Source organism: Schistocerca gregaria, chromosome 5 (assembly GCF_023897955.1).
Source record: "Schistocerca gregaria isolate iqSchGreg1 chromosome 5, iqSchGreg1.2, whole genome shotgun sequence".
NCBI lineage: Eukaryota > Metazoa > Arthropoda > Insecta > Orthoptera > Acrididae > Schistocerca > Schistocerca gregaria.
Genome location: NC_064924.1, coordinates 608,323,061 through 608,343,154, shown reverse-complemented (window position 1 = coordinate 608,343,154; position 20,094 = coordinate 608,323,061). Strand labels below are relative to the sequence as shown.

Here is a 20,094-nt window from a genome sequence, read left to right as displayed (position 1 = left end):
AGCGATAATAAACTGAAGGAAATATAGAGAATGAGTGTTGGGAGAACGTTGAAGCAGCATTTAGGAAAACTGAACCTATAATAACAACAGTTTCTTTTGAGCGCAGTGTGATTTCGGTCAGACACAGAGATATTCGTTCCACAGATGTATGGCGAAAATGGAAAGAGGATATGTAAAGTTATGAACATACCCGAACAAGTATGGTATGTTCTGTCGTACCTAATACGAAGGGAAATCCTTTACTGACCTGCAGGGAGTTAAAAGTTTAGGAAAATATTTTTACCTAAAATAAAACGAGAAGTAGTACAATCATTTGTGCAGCAGAATTTTCCCTACTATGAAGTAATTGAAAGTGGCAAACATAATGAAACCGTCAGACCACTCGAGCTAACAGTCCAGTAACTATGAAACTGAGCCGGCCGAAGTGGCCCTGTGGTTCTAGGTGCTGCAGTCTGGAACCGCGAGACCGCTACGGTCGCAGGTTCGAATCCTGCCTCCGGCATGGATGTTTGTGATGTCCTTAGGTGAGTTAGGTTTAACTAGTTGTAAGTTCTAGGGGACTAATGACCTCAGAAGTTGAGTCCCATAATGCTAAGAGCCATTTGAACTATGAAACTGATAAATAACACAGCGCTTCCAGAATGAGATTTTCACTCTGCAGCGGAGTGTGCGCTGATATGAAACTTCCTGACAGATTAAAACTGTGTGCCCGACCGAGACTCGAACTCGGGACCTTTGCCTTTCGCGGGCAAGTGCTCTACAGTTTTAATCTGCACAGGAAGTTTGCCGGCCGCGGTGGTCTCGCGGTTAAGGCGCTCAGTCCGGAACCGCGTGACTGCTACGGTCGCAGGTTCGAATCCTGCCTCGGGCATGGATGTGTGTGATGTCCTTAGGTTAGTTAGGTTTAAGTAGTTCTAAGTTCTAGGGGACTGATGACCACAGATGTTAAGTCCCATAGTGCTCAGAGCCATTTGAACCATTTTTGAACAGGAAGTTTCAACACAGCGCTTGTAGAAACCGCTCAACTTATCCCGTCGTATCCACAACAGTTGTCCATAAGGAAGACTCATCTGGCCAAAACATACGATGAATGCAAGCATCCACGGTTACCTCGAGTGGTCTACTGGCTTCAGTACGTTGTAAGTCTTCAGTTAGTTCACAGTAGTAAACGTTCGATTGAACAGGTGATTAGACTTATTTTAGTTTCGTTTTAGGCAGAAATATTTTTTTCAAAATTTTAATTGCATGTGAGAAAGTGAAGGATCTCTGGCATAGTTAACAGTCTGTTCTGACCAGTCCTAGATTATAGCGAGATACATTACTGTTTGATACGGTAACAGGATTCAATCGAAGGAAATGTTAACTGACATTTCGTTAGATATTACGATTACCTGTAAAGTCTATGAAATTAGTTTGACGTGCAGACCGTATACGTATCTTAACACAAAACAACCATCATCGTTAATGACTGAAATGGCTGTAGTGCAATTCTTAGGACAATCACTTCCATACGTTTTAATGTGATTAACATACAAATAATAAGAGTGTGACTCAGCTATCGCTGATGAAGAGGTAGGAATGCAACGAAGCAAGGGCTGAATCGTGATGAGTTCTAAAGAGAAAATTCTTTTCTTTAATGACTTACTTCAAATAATACATCCCCTAACATCTTAATAAAGGACAGGCTAATGTTGAGAGCAGGAAACGACAATTTTTGTTCGTACTGTAAGCCTTCTGCTTTAAAAACCTGTACACGCTAATGAAGCTTATAGAACATTAAATGAATTTTTCGTCGGTGCTTGGCAGAACATGATAATAATATTCTAAAGGAAGTCACTTTCTAATTTGCTGCAAAATTATATTTATTTATTAATCAACCGGCCTTTGGCTTTTCATGCCGTTTTCAGGTGACAACTCTATGTTGATACACAGATAAACATGATGTGTGACTTACAGATATATATGTTAGTTAATGTACTTAATTCTGTATGACAAAAAGTAATGAACTCCTATGTAAGTACTCAGTCATTTTTGTATCTTCTGTGCAGATCTCACTTTTTATCTGTGTTTACGACCTTCAGTAGTTTTCTGAAGATGGCCTGAGAATCCGAAAGCCGGTTCTTGTAGGAATATATGTAATTTTGCTGAACATTAGAATGTGTTTTACTTTCAAATAGTGAAATTTCTACATGCAATGTTCAACCCTTAACCAAACTCAGACACCTGTTTCAGTTACAATGGAACAGGGAAAATGAATAACGAAAGTCCCATAACACATGTGGTGATAATTACGTCGAGTGATTACTACGCAGCAAAAGAAGTCCTTAAACTACGGAAAAGACTACTAATGTGAGAACAGGAAGCCGAGACCTTAATAATTTTGAAGTTGCTCTAGTCTGTCAGTTAACTGAGATTATGGGAACCATGGACTCAGAGCTCCTGCTGAAATACATCCTAGAACAAGTTACTATAGGGCTGTGAAGTCTTACTACCGCCTGATCTTGAATGTAGATGATAGAGTAGAGACTGCTGGTTCTCGTTTTACTGAACTATCGGCTGCCTTTTATACAATGAAACACAATAAACCACAATGGAAGTTTTCTCAGTTGACAGTAAATTTACATCTTACACTTGCACGTGACCTGTTACTTTATAGCCCCAGAATTCTGTGTCAGACTCGTTGGAAAAATCAGCAAATGGAAATTAAAGAAGCACGAAATTTTCCATACAGTGCTTCTGTTTCAGTCTTACTTAAAACATACGCAAATGTTAGTTGATTGACAAGGTAGTTTATTCATATGACGACAGCGCCATGACTGCCCAATGACGATTTTTACGATGAGAACTACTAGAAGCTTAAATGATCAGCGAAAATAATGTACACATTCGAGTTGCGCAACAATGTATCAACCGGACGGTGAGTCCGTTCTGGGGAGAATCACGGGTTACACGACAAGTAAGGCCCTAAACATCTGGTACTGTCTTGGACACTCCCTGTGACTCAGCCCAGTGCAGAATGGTATAATGCCTAACAACGGATCACATAGATACAATAGCAGGACAAATCTGGACAAGGGAGGATCTGCTTTCACCAAATGTCAAGCCTATTAGCCTCGCTATGCTCTGGACTAATATCGAGTAATGCTGATACAAATAACAAGAAGTCAGAAGCTTCTACACCTAAAAGTTGAACGCCAGTGGCAAGATCTGCAGTCGTGCTCCAATCCATTCTTCATTAGTTTTTCTGGATCTTCTACTTTTATTAGTTCAAAGACGTTTTATGAGTCTCTGTATTTTCTTTTCATTCGTCTAAGGCTTTCGAACACCGTACTCTTTACTTTATCAAACGCTGTTTCAGGAACTTTTTTCTACACGTACTTGTATAGCCCCTGCTACAATTGTATTCCCATTATGCTTTGCAGGGAAGCTACTTTCACTGAAAATCTTTCACAATGCCAGTTTTTCCTTTTAAGATGGTTCAGACCTTCGCGGACTAAAGTACTAGTCCTAGGTTTCTGACAAATACCAATCATTCTGATAGATAAATATAATACATACTAGTACTGTTTGGGCTCAGAAAACCGTTATATGGTTTACAATACGTTTTCTGCTCTAAATGTAAAATTTAATATATTTGCTGCTTCTGGCGAAATACACGAAACTTTTCGGTAATATACGAACTTATTTCTAGCCACAATCAGTCTTCATAACACATTTAACAAATACATCGTCGCCAGAGAGAGAGAGAAAGAGAGAGAAAAAGAGAGAGAGACCGGTCCTGTCACCACGGCGAGCAGAACATTTCCGCGCGTCATGTAACTACACTGCTGTCCAAAAGTAAAGAAACAAACGGAAACTTTCCAAGGTTATGTTTATTTTGTCAGAAATCAGTATAATCAGGTGATAGTAAACTAGAAACAATAGAAAAAATACATAACATAAAAACTGCAACAGGCATAACGGTAGACAAAACGATCTTCGTTTTTTCTAACGTTACGGATTTACACACACATTCCGACAACTGGTTAATACGCTGTACGTTCTGGCAGCAATACAAGCCTGACAAGCGACGGGACATGCTGTGAATGAAGACATCAATCTCTTGTTGAGCCAACAACTCCCATTCTTCTTGCAGCGTTGCTCGTAAGTCTTGGAGAGCGGTTGGCGGTTGCTGACGTGAAGCAACCCGTTTCCCTAGTGGATCCCAGACGTACTCTATGGGATTATAATCGGGAGAGCGGGCAGGCTACGCCATGCGCGCAGTATCATCTGTTTCCAAGAAAACAAAACAACGCGTGCTGCCGCCCGCGGTGGTCTCGTGGTTCTAGGCGCGCAGTCCGGAACCGTGCGACTGCTACGGTCGCAGGTTTGAATCCTGCCTCGGGCATGGATGTGTGTGATGTCCTTAGGTTAGTTAGGTTTAAGTTGTTCTAAGTTCTAGGGGACTGATGACCACAGATGTTAAGTCCCATAGTGCTCAGAGCCATTTGAACCATTTGAACCAACGCGTGGTCTTTGAGGTCGAGCATTGGCGCCCGGCAATACAAAGTCTGGACCCACAGAAAATCGTAACAACCGCACATGATATCCCAACATCTTGTCACGATACCTGACAGCAGCTAAACGTGGCCGATTTGGCCTTACAGTTTCATGAAGAGATGTTCGAGTGATCCCTGCCGACACCATTATGGGTCCTCCTCGATATCGGTCTCTTACTACAGCGGTTGGGTGCCGAAATCATGCTCCACCTTCCCTCCAGATGCGAATCCGTCGAGAATCACTGTTCAGACCAAATCTGGACTCATTTGTAAAAACAACATGGCCCACTGTTCGACCCACGTGGCATGTTGACGGCACCATTCCAGACGACCCCTTCTGTGAAGACATGCCAGAAGTACACATACAGGAGGATCTGTGACAATACAGGCGACTGTGCTCAAGCCTTCTGCAACCCGTTTGCCGCGTTACAAGACGTCCAGTGGATGCTGTGAGATCAGATACCAGTTGACGTGCAGTACTGAGGCTTTACCGTTGTGCCCTTACATCCAAATAACTATTCTCTTTTTCTGATGTTACACGTAGGCGGCCCCGCTCTGTCTTCGGGATACAGTTTCGATCTCTATAAACTGTCGCCACATCCGAAAAACAGCAGAACGATTCACATTAAACCATAGGGCAACATCAGATCGCGACTGTACTCCTTCCATTCTTCCCATAGCCCTCAATCGTGGAGAGCCTGCTAGATGTCTTCTATATGGCTTGGCTTCTCTTGATCCACCATGTACCAAGTGTATCTCGATTCAGGAAAAATTACCCACTACCGGAATCAGCTGTCGTGAACAGCAACGTGCTGCTGGAATCAATCACTGTCGAGGGTCACAGATTCGTACAAGGGCAGAAGCGCCTCAGCGATTAAATCAGGGCAGTTGTAACGTTATTCGGCGAGCTTAACACTCACACCTTAGTTTCAGAGTCCCACCCAACAATGAACTTTGTTTAGCAAATTTCATCGCAGTATCTACGGTGACAGCTTTACCTGACAATTGTCAACAAGATACGGGGATTGGACCAGTCGGCTGTGAGGAGCTAGTGACAGGTAGTGGACGTTGGGCCGTAGTGTGTCAGAACTGTTGTGTCACAAATCGCAATGAGGAACGTCTATAGACGAAGTCTTCACGACATTCTGTAGCATGTTTTGAAAAAGATAAAGGTGTGTGAACACTTTGTCTTGTACATTTCGGCTTCCTAGCAACAACGACAACGCGTCGACGCCTGCTGGTGCTATTCGACAGGAGGGCAATTCTTTCTGGGAAAAATTAAGACGAGTGACGGAACTTGGTGTTATCGACACAAACCTACCACAAAACAACAAAGTGCAGAAATTCATAAGAACGGAGAAGGCTTTCACGTTGTAGGCAGCATTCACGTTAATGTGACGGGTGTGTTGAACAGTATCCCAACGAAGAACTTTTGTAATACTTTCACGTGGCCGCAAGAACGTTGTGTGTTTTGTACTCAATTGGCAGGAGACTATGGCGAACGCTTGGAGCCCTGAAACCAAAATCATAACTTTTCTTTATTTTTTAACCAGGCATTCTCGAAACTTATTGGATTGTCGGTATATGTTTGCTCAGTCCGTTCACACTATATGGCACAGATTTGCAGCTTTTGTCTCTCATTTTCAGAAAAGAATACGCTTAATTTTTGAAACTTTTCCTGGCAATGGGCATCAGCTTTTATTCGTAGTGACATAATAGATTTTGTAGGACACATCCATGGTCAAATTCTACCAAATGCCTGATATGAATTGTACGACTCGATCTTACACATGTTTTCAAAACATTGTTCTTCTCACTGATGTAACTTTATTCAAGCAAGAAGCAAAAACATCTCAATGCAGATACCTTTCCACTATATTTTAGTTAATATTAATTATTTTAGATATTAGTTACTACCGTACTTGTCAACTGAACATTTAATGTCAAATTCATATTTCTTAAATCAAATATTGCAATTTGATACGCAAGAACATAAAATGTTGTTCAATTTTCATTTTAGTATGAATTTGGACAAGTTTGATTTCTAAGTTATTAGCACTGGTATTTTCGTGTATACGAAGATTAGTTAATACATTATTAATCTGAACCTACATGCGTACAGAAATCCACTGTCCTCCTTTGATAATACGAAATACTAAATCAGATATTGAGTACAGTGTGGTTTAACAATAATCAAAACATTACTTATATTAAGGGTAATGTCGTCAGTAGCTTTAAAAATCACGTCGCGGGCCACCTGTTGAAAAGATAAAGCCTCAGATTAAGGTGGGACGTCAGTATGAGTTACAGGTAAAGACAAGATTTATGCCAAACGTGTAATTTGTCTAGATAACACTGATAAATAAAGGAAAATTTTCTACAAATTCTACTTCGTTTAATTCATTCATTGGCAACATGCAATCGAAACACACTCAGTCTTAAGGGACGCCACGTGACCCCAACAATAAGAGGGTATGGAAAGCTAAAATTTTTAAACGGTGTTTACACACAATAAGAGAAACTTGCCAATAAACGTTAGGTAGACAGCATGTGGAACTGAACTACGCTGCAAAGTAGAGTGTAATACGTAGCATACTGACACAGAAATCTGAACTACTGCCTACGCATCATGTCCTCGGTTTCGGCGACCAAGTGTTTCAGAGTTTTGGTTTTCCCTTCTCAGGCGCCGTGGTGCCCCACGACGGCGTCGAGCAGTGTGCAGGACGACATGGGACTCTGCGCCGAGGAACTGAAGGACGCCATCCTCAGGGGTGAGTCGGCATTCTAGCGGCAGCTGGCATCCCTCCGTGCTCGTTACGCACGACCATCGTCTACATTTATCTGTCGCAGACGCGGTAAACCAGAACGCCACCGGTAAAAATTCAAATGTTGTTCACGAATATGTTCGTAGAGTTGACCCGTCGTCTATGCTGGCTCGTTGTAAATAATTCCGCTTTTATCATTTATTCAGTTTGTTACCCGACGCAACATTTCTTTTCGTGAAAATAGCGTCTTATCAAAGAAAAGGACTGTTATATGCAGTCTCCAAAATGAACGAGATTAAACACGGAGTAAAGTGGCAACACTCAGATCCAGAAGTAATGTGCTGTGGCTGCCGCCGGTGCGAGAACCGGGCTCAGCACAGCATCGTTGTGGTACGCCTCCACTGCATTCACTGAAACCCATACACGAGTTGCATACCGACAACCTCTTTGTCAATAACACTGTCCATATTGCTGTGTTGTGTCACTGTTAGTGAACTACTAACACGGCTGGATAGACGTAACCCAGGAAGTGCCGGACAGTGCTGAATGCATGCTCCAGGGCGGAGAGTAAAGCGGATATTATTGCTGTCCATAGCAAGTGTCGGCCGTGAATGGAACCATTCGGAATATGGCATCCGACAATATGAAGATTTTACTTCAGACATTTTTCATGTCACATCCCAGTATGTTTACTATTCCTTCTGGGACACGATGAGGATACAAAGATAGATGAGGATTAGAAATCAAACGAAACGGAGTATTCTGCAATGAGCCACCAGAGACCAAGTTTCATCTGTATCAAAACTCCCAGAAAACATCCATGAACAACCTCCTAAAATTCTGCCAGTGCAGCTGGTGTTCACCTCGTAGTTTACGATGTTTGTTACCCTGTACCATTTTTCGTCTCAACCGATGCTCACAGTCCGGAGTAAACTATTCTCAGTTTTATTGCTAAATGCCTACTAACCTCTCGTCCATTTTCGTGTTTCTTCACGGGTCTGATCTATCTCCCATTATTTTCTATTACTTTATAATTTCGTAATCTAAGTAGGAATTTAATTATAAGTATTTTTCAGTCCGATCTTGACATGGTATGAAAATGGCGGATAGTAGACAACTTGTTTCAAGTGTCCAGATGTATAAAATTGTGCGCTTCTCCAAAGGCAGGAAATTTGTATCCCATCAGGCAATGTAATCAGTTAACACATGTAAATGCGTGGATGTAACAATTCGTAGTTCGAAGAGAGTTCTACAACTAATATAACACAATATTTTCTGGAAATAGATTGGATTTATTCAGGATTCCAATACATCATATTCCCCGGTCTTCTGGCACTAAAACTCGTTTTCTCAACACAATCTCCATTCAATGCGTTGAACTTACACCACCTTATTAGAAGGGCATGTATACCTGCATAGTAACACACCGATGGTATACGTCGGAACAAGCAGCCTGGTGTATCAACCCCCCCCCCCCCCCCCCCCCATCATCCACATATTGTTTCTCGCGCAGTACTTCATTCATTGGACGAAACACATGGAAGTCGGAAGGTGCGAAATCCAAGCTGCGAGTTGGATGCGGAAGAACGATCTATTGCAGTTTTGTGAGCTCCTCTCAGGTGCAAAAACTTATGTGAGGCTTTGTCTTGCCACAGAGAAGGAGAAGTTCGTTTGCATTTATGTGGCGATTGACACGCTGAAGTCGTTCTTCGATTTACCGAAGATAATGCAATATACTTCAGAATCGATCGTTGCATCATCAGGGAAGACAACAAACGGAATGTCACCTTCGAAGTCCCTTAAGACCGTCGCCATAACTTTACTGGCTCATGGTGTGGCTTCGTACTTCTTCTTTGGAGGAGAGGCGATGTGGCGCCACTCTATGGACTGCCGTTTTGTTTCCGGTTCGAAGCGATGAACCCATGTTTCATTGTTAGTTACGACGTTCGACAAAAAATTGTCACAACTAGGCCTGTAACGCGCAAGCAATTCAGTACAGATTGTCCTTCGTTTCTCTTTATGCTCTTCTGTTAAACCGCAACGAACCCACAGGGTACAAACCTTTGAGTGTGGACCAGTATGTCATAACTTCTAGCAGAGACAGACAGTTCAACACTGAGGTTTTTGATTCTGATCCGGCAGTCACTCCGAAGGAGAGCGTCTGCACGTTCCAGCACTTAACGAGTTGCAGTTTAGTCAGCACGGCTGGCGCGTGGGAGATCGAAAAGGTTTCTGCCATGTTGTTGGAGTGATGACAGACACCTCACCCAACGGCTCGCCCAGCTTTTGATAACTGCCATCCCCGTTGACATTCTGCAAGCGCCTATGAATATCTGTGATGCTCTGGTTTCCCGACAAAAGAAAATCAGTTACAGCTCTCTGTTTGGAACGCATCTCCGTGATGGAAGAGATTCTGCAGGCTGCATATACTGCCGCCGCCTATCGGAACTTCATAAAACTATAGGGGCTCAAGCGGGAGTTTTCCCCGATATTCCACAATAGAATCCATATTTTTTCAATGGAAAATAGTATCTTACGATTTGAACAATAAAGCTTTGCAAGAATGTGATGTACATTTAACATCTGATGTATTATCCTGTATTACCCGTCGTTTACTCCTTGAGTACTTACAGGTCGTACACGTGCTGTGTTGCAGAATACGCCAAGTCAGTAGCAGCCAGGCGCACGAGGAGTGCAGAAATGTCAGACGAAGACCGTCTGCTGGTTGGGGTGAGTTGAAAACGATCTACGCTATATCAAAAACCAAAATGTGACCTGTAGTTCACACAGATAAATTAAGTGTACAGAATCATTTTCCTTATGCTATGGCCATATCTTTACGTCATTTGTCGTGCATAGCACCGTATATATATATATATATATATATATATATATATATATATATATATATATATATATATATACCCATTACGACGGAAGTTTGCTTCATAAGAGAGCAAATAATTTTTGAGGAAAGCGTCATCCTAGTCAATTCCGTCCAGCAATGTTCTACAGAAATAGCCCCTACTGCCGTTTGCCTCCCGGCCGTAACTGGTGAGCCAGTTGCAGCTTATAAGGCTGAAATTTTAAATACTTTTTCACAATAATATACTCTGCAGAGGGGTGCGCGGGTTTGATAGTGTTCTGGAATGGCGTCCGACAGATCGCTATGGGCTTCGTTGCAGAACTGCTCCAACTCATGGGATATTTTCCGGCATTCTAACAGTCATTTCAGGACCCTTGTGCTTCACACAGTTTGCAGAATCCGTCCCACGCCACTGTTTTACCCTACTGGACATTGGTCTTCTTTGTGGAACACGGAAATGGCACTCTCGTTGAAGGAGCATTGCGCGTCGGACAGCTCCAACGTCGTACACATGACAGAACTAATCCTCTGACTCATTACGCCCCTGCACTTGCCAGTTCCATTTTGGACTCAGTGGGATACTATGTGGTACCGATCACAAGCGGTAGACAGTGCGAGATCGTCTCCATCTTAGCAGTGTAGCCAACTGAAAATGTAATATCACACTTGCTATATCCCGGAAATGATTCAGCTGCCCCTACCTATGGGTTTTATGCAACCCACAACGCATTCATATATCACGAGCAAGGTTTTCATTCCCTCTCACTCGCTACATGCTGTTAGTTCTTCAGATGGAACGAACAGCTAGTTTTTGTAGAGAAATGTAATGTATTTGAGTTTCGAACTCGGATACGTTTTCTCTAGAGGCCATACTTTTCAAATTATTCAAAAAAAATGTAAAAAAAGTGACCTTCAAATGAGTTTCTCTTGAGTATCTGGAAATGTTGTACAGAGACGTCCCGTTCTTCTTCTTTTTTTTTAAGGTCTAGTAGTTTGCACATAGTGACCGAGAGAAGGAAAATATAGCGAGCGGTTTTGAAGGCGTTGCAGGTTGCATAAAACCCATTTATAGGGACGGCTTACTCACACTGTATACCAGATGCGATCACGACACTAGTAAATAAAAGAACACATAAATTAAAATATGATATGGCGCTGCCATTTTATTGTAACGGTAAAGCCAAGTCTCTGCCATACTGTTATAATTGCGGAGCATTTTGGGTCTTCTGAGCTGTTGCGATGCACACACCTGACAGCGAGGGTATCACCTGTCCAGTATTTTAGTTGTAAATCTGAAGATGCCCTGATCCAGCTGAAACTGGTCATGACAGTTACATAAAACATTATCTAAAATGTTTTCATCATAAAATAATAAAACAGTAAGACTTGCTTCTCCTGCGACAAAATACCGTCCTTAGTTACAGTTACGTGATATTAAAGATTATAACTGAATCTAAGGGCAGTAAGTCGATCAATTTGAATCTAAAAGCCACTGAAGTCATTTATCGACCTGCAGCGATTTTATGAGATTTATTTCTTGCACAGTTTTCAAGAAGGAGAAAGTGATTGCTATCATACACTGGTGTGTAGAGTTTATGTGATTTTTTTCTGTCTCTCTTACTCGAGTTAACAGCTTCTCATTTAGGTACTGTTCATCGTGAGACACTATCCAAACGTCACTATATTTGTGGCGAAAGCCTAAGTTCAAAGCTGCTCAAGTCTTTCACATCGGAGCTGTAATCCGCAAATGGTTTGCGAAACTGGAATGCCCCCATCTCTCTAGCTTACGACCTTCTTCTGTGCTCATTACTCGCAAATTTACGGTGAGGCTGCAGGAAAATCCAAAGCGGATTAAACTTCATCGAAAGTTTCAGTCTAACGGTAAAACTTGACTCTGCTACCTGCTTCAAGTAACTTAATGGCGTCGTTAATTGCTGGCATTTGTCTGCTACTTAACCTCCCGTTTTTCGACGAAATACAGCGCTTCTCTGCAAGCTAAAATATAATGAACATATAACTCTCCGTGATTAGGTGGAGTACCTACTGGGAAATTCTGAAAGGCTATATGACTGCGAATGAGCTCAAAAGGGAACACAGTCTTACCACACTCCATAATGCAACGTAAGCGTCAGTATGAAGGACACTCATATAAATATAAGGTGTTCTAAATGAATACAAGCAACTCTTTTCTAATAAAATCGTTCTTTTCATTTATTTAATGCAATTTATTTTAGCTTCTCTGTAAGGCCACCTACGGCTATCAGTAGGTGTGTGTATTACACTGTAGCTACGTAAATACTTAGAGCTCGTATTTACGTGATTCAGAAACAAGGGTGTATAAATAAAATATCTAAGAAACTTTGAATACAACACATTCTTTTATAACTAATTGCAATTACCTTTTAAAAGGAAACAATTTTCTCTATGAAACAAGGGGAAGAAAGTTTCGAGTACAACTTCCTGCACGACGGAAGTAGAAAAGTACACAGTTTGTGTTTGTATGTGATAGCTAATTTCAGCATTTGAAAAAGAAAAACAAGAAAGAAAAGAAAAAGTGGCATCGGCAATATAAAGCTTAGCTTTCCCTTTCCATTCGATTATATTGTGCTATAGGTCGAAGTTGAGGAGATCCTCAAGAATTCATAATATACATCCTAAGAAGAGAAGAAGAAACGCGCCAAGAAGGAATTATTCAAATCGAAGGGAAATCGACAGACGTGATGTAAATGTACAGACAAACAAATGATTACAAATTCAGAAAAACTGAAAGACTTATTCAAGAGCAAGAGCTCCATAAAGTAAAATGGTCAACATCGCACTGGTCCACTTCTACCACTTGAGCAAGCAGTTATTCGGCTTGTCATTGATTGACAGAGTTCTTCCTTGTCCTCCTGAGGTATGTAGTGCTAAATTCTCTCCAGCTGATACGATAGATCCTCAAGATTCAAAGATGGTAGGAGGTCCCTGCTCTTAGCGCTCCAAACGTTCTCAATTGGGGAGAGAGCTGGTGACCTTGTCGGCCAAGGTAGGGTTTAGCAACGACGACGAAAATCAGTCGAAATTCTTGCCCTGTGTAGTGGGGCATTATCTCGCTGAAATGCAAGCCCACATGATTTTCCGTGAGAGGCAGCAAAACAGGGTGTAGAATATCATCGATGCACCGAGCTGTAACGTGGATAACGATCGAACGGATCCTTCTATGAAATGAAATGGCCCGGCAGACAGTCACTTCTGACTGTCCGGCGGTATGGTCAGCGACGGTCAGACTGGTGTCCCAGCGCCGTCTTGGCGTCTCCAGGCATGTCTCCGGTCAAGAATCGCATTGATTAGAGTAGAACTGTCTTGAGTGATTCACACATTGAACTGTTCTGATGAGCAGCACAGACCGGTCAGGAGACAGAGAGAACCTAATGACCGCTGCTCGTGGTCGTGCGGTAGCATTCTCGCTTCCCGCGCCCGGGTTCCTGGGTACGATTCCCGTCGGGGTCAGAGATTTTCTCTGCCTCGTGATCACTGGGTGTTGTGTGGTCTCCTTAGGTTAGTTAGGTTTAACTATTTTTAAGTTCTAGGGGACTGATGACCATAGATGTTAAGTCTCATAGTGCTCAGAGACATTTGAACCATTTGAACCTGGTACGATATCACTCTGAAGGACATCCAGCAAGTCTGTAAATCAACCCCGAGTCGGATAACTGCTTGCATAAGGACCAATTCCGTTATACCTACCGAAAGCCTTGGGAGAGCCATCGATGACAAAACTCTTTTGTCAGCTTCGCTACTGGTCTGAGTGGAGTACGGTCAAATGAGGAGGGCCACAGGGATCAGTGTTGGGGCCACTGCTCTTTCTTATTTATATAAATCATATGCCCTCTCGTGCTGCAGGTAATTCTAAAATATTTCTGTTTGCTGATGACATTAGCTTGGTAGTAAAGGATGTAGTGTCCAAAATTGGCTCTGTTTCAAATAGTGCAGCACTAAATCACAGTGACACTCAGTTTTTACAGTTTCCAACACACAATTCAACGAAATCCGACGTTTTAATTTCGCAGAATGGGCATATGATTAGTGAAACTCAACCATTAAAAATTTCTAGGTGTTTAGATAGATAATAAACGGTCGTGGAAAGTCCATGTTCAGAATCTTGTTCAAAGACTTAATGCTACCACTTTTACTATTGGAACGGTATCTCAAGTAAATCATCGTTAAACACGGAAATTAGTCTGTTTTGCTTACTTTCATTCGCTTATGCAGTATGGTATTATATTTTGGGGTAACTCTTCCCATTCTCAAAAGACACTTTTGGCTCAGAAATGGGCTGTTCGGGCAATAAGTGGCGTAAGTTCGCGAACTTCTTGTCTACCTCTGTTCATTAGTCCAGGTATTCTGACATTGGCCTCTCAATACATATATATTTTACTGTTAACAATATCTGTTATTTTAAAGAATTAGCAGTTTTTACTCTTTTAATACGAGGCAGAAATACAATCTGCATTTGGATTGAAGTTCCTTAACTCTTGTACAGAAAGGTGTGCTGTATACTACTGCATCCATTTTCAATAGCTACCACAAGGGTTAAAATATCTTAGCAGTACTCCAAGGGCTTTCATATCGAAACTGAAGAGTTCACTCATGGGTCTCTCCTTCTGTTCTGTTGAGGAGTCTCTAGAAAAATTAAGCTGATTCCTATGTCATATTGTTGATTGAGTTTACATAAACTTATGGCTTGACTTTTCTTTTGGTAGATAAACATTTCATTTTATGTGTTATTACTTTTATTTTGTAATTTCATGAACTAACACCTTAAATGACCTCGGAGATTTTCTTCTCAATTTGGCCCTACGGAACTAGACGTGTAAATAGATAAATCAATACAAGATGTATGACACAAGCGAATTACCCTCATACTTGAAGAAAAATATAATAATTCCAATTCGAAAGAAAGAAGGTGCTGACAGGTTTGAAAATTGCCGAACTTTCAGTTTAGTAAGTTACGACTGCAAAAAACTAACATTAATTCTTTACTGAAGAAGGGAAAACCTGGTAGAAGATGACTTTGGTGATTATCAGTTTGGATTCCTGAGAAATACAGGTACACGTAAGGCAACACTGCCACTTCCACTTCTCATAGAAGATAGGTTAAGGAAAAGCAAACCAACGTTTCTCTCTTTCAAATTCTACGGGAGGCAGGGATCAAATAGCGGGAGCGAAAGACTATTTACGATTTGTACAGAAAGCAGATTTCAGTTGTAAGAGTAGAAAGGCATGAAAGGGAGGCAGCTGTAGAGAAGGGAGTGAAACAGGGTTATAGCCTATCCTCGATGCTGCTCAATCTGTATATTTAGCAAGCAGTAAAGGAAACAGTAGAAATTGAAGTAGTAATTAAAGTCCAGAGCGACGAAATAAAAACTTCGAGATTTGCCGATGGCAATGTAAGTCTGTCAGTGACAGCAAAGGACTTCGGAGAGCAGTTGAACGGAATGGATAGTGTCTTAAAAGGGGGATATACTCGTAAGATGAACACCAACAAAAGAGTATGGTGGAATGTAGTAGTGTTATATCACGTAATGCTGATGGAATTAGATTAGGAAATAATACACTTTAAGTAGTAGATGAGTTTTGCTATTTGGGCAGAAAAATAACTGATGATGGTCGAAGTGGAGAGTATATAAAATATAGATGGCAATGGCCTGAAAAGCATTTCTGAAGAAGAGAAATTTGTTGACATCGAATATAGATTTTAGTGTCAGGAAATCTTTTCTGAAAGTATTAGTATAAAGTGTAACCATGTATGGAAGTGAAACGTGGATGATAAATAGTTTGGAGAAGAAGAGGATGGAAGCTTTCGAAATGTGGTGCTACAGAAGAATGCTAAAGTTTAGGTAGGTAGATCACGTAACTAATGTGGAGGCACGGAACAGAATTGGGGAGAAATTCTGAAAATTAAATGGGTAGATCACGTAACTAATGTGGAGGTATGGAATAGAATTGGCGAGAAGAGGAATTTGTCGCACAACTTGACTAACATGGGATCGGTTAGTAGGACACTTTCTGAGGCTTCAAGGGATCACTAATTTAGTATTGGAACGATGCACGGAGGTTAAAAATAGTAGAGGGAGACCAAGGGATGAATAGACTAAGCAGATTCAGAAGGGTGTAGGTTGCACTACGAGTTGACAAGGATTGCATAGGACAGGATAACATGGACACCAGCATCAAACCACGATTCTGACTGAAGACCACTACAATAACATCAAGGACCAGAGGGAGACCATCGCGTTATTGACTTGCTCAGTTTGTGAAGCTCTTCCTCATGCATAAATCATCCCATTCTTCCGAAGTATTAATCATTTCTTTGTTTTATATATGTACGTCATGTCTACCGAATTTCCTTCTATTCTGACAGTTCCTCGGTGGTGGTTTTATTTTATTATTTTTTTTATTGGATATATACCAGATAGGAGATATAATAATGTTTATTATAAATACTCAAAGTTAAATGGATGACAAAATTATATCAATTTTTTTTTCATTTAACTGGCAATAGGAAACTAGCCACAATACACGTAAATATGGAATATACTGAAGTGTAGTCTACTTCAGCCTCACATCATTACACAGAAACTCAGTTTATAACACGTACTTCCATTGTCACACTACTGCACTGAAGATGTGCTAAAAGATTTTGGATAATACTTACGTGAATGAAGTACATCAAGTAATACTATTAAGAGATTCTTGATTGGTGTAAAAGGAGCTGACCACCAGTAAAACCTTTTTGTTCCTCTGGCACTGAAACTTAATAGTAACTACACTTTTCTCTGCTGCTACCAAGTTATTGAATATTTGTGTTCCTGAATATCATACGTATTTGTGGAAAAAATTAAGTGACTTTTTCTTTTTAGTATTGATTACATGGACTAACCTATTGATTTGAAGAGGAGACATATTATTTATGACAAAATTAATATAGGAAGCTGTAGTTAGTATCCACACCTCCATTAATGATCCTCTGCTCGACGTTCTGGAGGCTACTAAGAAAATGGTTCGTATTACAAGCTTACCTTGATGAATTACCGTCAAATAATGGTCCAGTATGACGCTATTGAACGAAAGTAAGCGACGTATGTTGGCTTTCATTCTGTTTATATCACCTAAGTCTGATAGGAACCGAAATGCAAATGAAGATTTGTCTAGCCGTTTCAGCAGTTCTGTTGTATCTCTCCCCTAACCGAATATATTAAGAAGTTAAGCAGATCAACTTTTTCTGTGTACTTGTCATCATATTTTACACATATAATTACCAAATAATCAGCAACCAGTCGCTAAATCCTGTTTTCTTTATTTAATTTTGCATATCGATTTCAACTGATCAACAGCCATCATCGGTGCTTTCAACGAGCATCTTCCCTGAGTAATAACACTGTCTTAAACAGACGTCAAACATGGAATGGACTCCATGTTTGACGTCTGTTTAAGACAGTGTTATTGCTCAGGGAACATGCACGTTGAAAGCACCGATGATAGCTGTTAATCAGTTGAAATCGATATGCAAAATTAAATACAGAAAACATGATCATGCGACTGGTTGCTGCTTATTTGCTAATTTTATGGTTTACGGTCGCTGCACAACTTGGGAACCAGATGGAGCCCCCCATTCAGATTTACACATATGTTCTTGTTCGAGAGATATACTCGAGATCTAGATAATACGGGGTTGCCATTCACATAATTATTATGGACTCTATGAAATCCTTCGGCGCATTTTCTAAAGGCGGATTGTAAATAAAATGTGTGCTTACGTGATGTCGGGAGAGGTACACTGATGTACTGCTGATTTCGTAGGTAACAAAATCTGCTATTTGGTCCTCTGGTAGACTAGGATTACGGATTTTACATACAAAATATAAAATGAAGACCATCATTTCTTAATGCAAAGATTAGTAATTGGTCCCCAGCATAGCAATATGCAATGGAGTTGTAAACAGACCAATACACCTCACACCACTTGTCCTTACGATGGTTGATCAGTAACAGGAGATGCAGTGAGTAGTTCAGGGTACAACAACGACCATAATATTGTCACGGGGACAACATACACTGAGATGGCATAAGTCATCAGACACCTCGTAGTATCATGTCGGACCTCGTTTTACCCGGCGTAGTACAGCAGCTCGACGTCGTATGGCCTCAACAAGTCGCTGGAAGTCCCCTGCAGAAATACTGAGCCGTGCTGCCTCTATAGCCATCCATAACAGCGAATGTGTTGCCGGTGCAGGAGTTTGGGCACGAACGGATCTTTCCACTATGCCACATAAACGTTCTATGGGCTTAATTTCGGGCTATTTGAACTAATGGTGCCTCCGTCAGTCCTATCAAGCACACAGTAGAAGGCATCAAATGCAAAAAGAATCAACCGATTAGCTCCATTTGCTGTTGGGCATATAAATGGTCCCTAACCCATGCGCTATCCAAAACACTGGACCCTAACTTTCTATCATTAATAAAACAGGAGATGTGGCGGCCGAAAAGTCCCGTTTCTATGCAAGGCGTTGTTGTACATATTGGTATGCATACTGTTGCAGGTATACAGGGTGTTACAATAAGGTACAGCCAAACTTTCAGGAAACATTCCTCACACACAAAGAAAGAAAAGATGTTATGTGGACTTGTGTCCAGATAAGCTTAATTTCCACGTCAGAGCTCATTTTAGTTTCGTCAGTATGTACTCTACTTCCTCGATTCACCGCCAGATGGCCCAATTGAAGGAAGGTAATGTTGACTTCGGTGCTTGTGTTGACATGCGACTCATTGCTCTACAGTACTAGCATCAAGCACATCAGTACGTAGCATCAACAAGTTAGTGTTCATCACGAACGTGGTTTTGCAGCGCATCAGGGATTCCATGCGACGGAGGGTAGATGCATGTATCCTCGCTAACGAAGGACATTTTGAACATTCCCTGTAACAAAGTGTTTGAAGTCACGCTGGTACGTTCTGTTGCTGTGTGTTTCCATTCGATGATTAATGTGATTTGAAGAGAAGTAATAAAATGAGCTCTAACATGGAAAGTAAGCGTTTCCGGACACATGTCCACTTACCATATTTTCTTTCTTTGTGTGTGAGGAATGTTTCCTGAAAGTTTGGCCGTACCTTTTTGTAACACCCTGTATTTCGATTAACGTTGATGGGATTACCAGAAGATGCTCTTATTGCGTTGGGAAAATCTTTAACTTGTTACCTGTTAAGTGAAAAACCCAGTTGAGCCGCTGCTCTGGTCGTCTGTTGTGGAGATTATGTATGTTTCTGAAACTCATGTCTTTCTTTTGTTGCAGTGCATGGTGAGCTGCCTCTTCCGCAAGGGACCCCACGGCCGCCTGCAGGTAAGCAGAGAAAGCGTAGACACTGTAGGTAAACACAGGGAGGCGGGCGCAAGCAGGACGGGTCGGTGGGCTGCTGTCCCCGGTTGCGCAATGGCGCCGCCTGCGGGCGAGTTGCGCAGCCGTGGACGCGGCGAAAAGTCGCCGCAAGTCTGCAACCAGAGGCAACTGGGCCACGGGACCGCGTGCGCGATGCCTGCGGCGAGCCTTTTCTTGCAGAGCCCTTGGTGAGTGGACAACTGTGTGACGGCCGCGGACCCGGTAACCTGGACAGACTAATAACGGTGTCGCCAGAGGCGGCCTCAATCCGATGCCGTCTGTCTCCAGTGTCCTCAGCCAGCTGCTGCTGCTTAAAGGCTACTGGCCGGCGTGTTATACATGCAGCAGTTGAGTTGTCCATCCACATAAACCTTCTCTCGTGATCAACTTTTAAATAATTAATTTTTGAGAACATATCTCTTGGACACAGCGGTTTCATTATTACTTAAAAATGTAAGTGAAAAGTCGTGACGTTTTGTGAGGTTAGCGGTTTCGGTCTGTTGTAGAGC

The 20,094-nt window shown here is 41.6% G+C and overlaps 1 protein-coding gene across 1 annotated transcript in view; it reads left to right on the top strand.

Annotated features, from left to right (window-relative positions):
- LOC126273043 (general odorant-binding protein 70) overlaps window positions 1–20,094 on the top strand; it is a 123,920-nt gene that overhangs the window by 67,127 nt on the left and 36,699 nt on the right. The window contains exons 2-4 of the mRNA XM_049976438.1: window positions 7,222–7,309; window positions 9,960–10,033; window positions 19,502–19,549. Coding sequence (XP_049832395.1) covers window positions 7,222–7,309; window positions 9,960–10,033; window positions 19,502–19,549 — 210 coding nt within the window. The remainder of the gene's footprint in view (window positions 1–7,221; window positions 7,310–9,959; window positions 10,034–19,501; window positions 19,550–20,094) is intronic.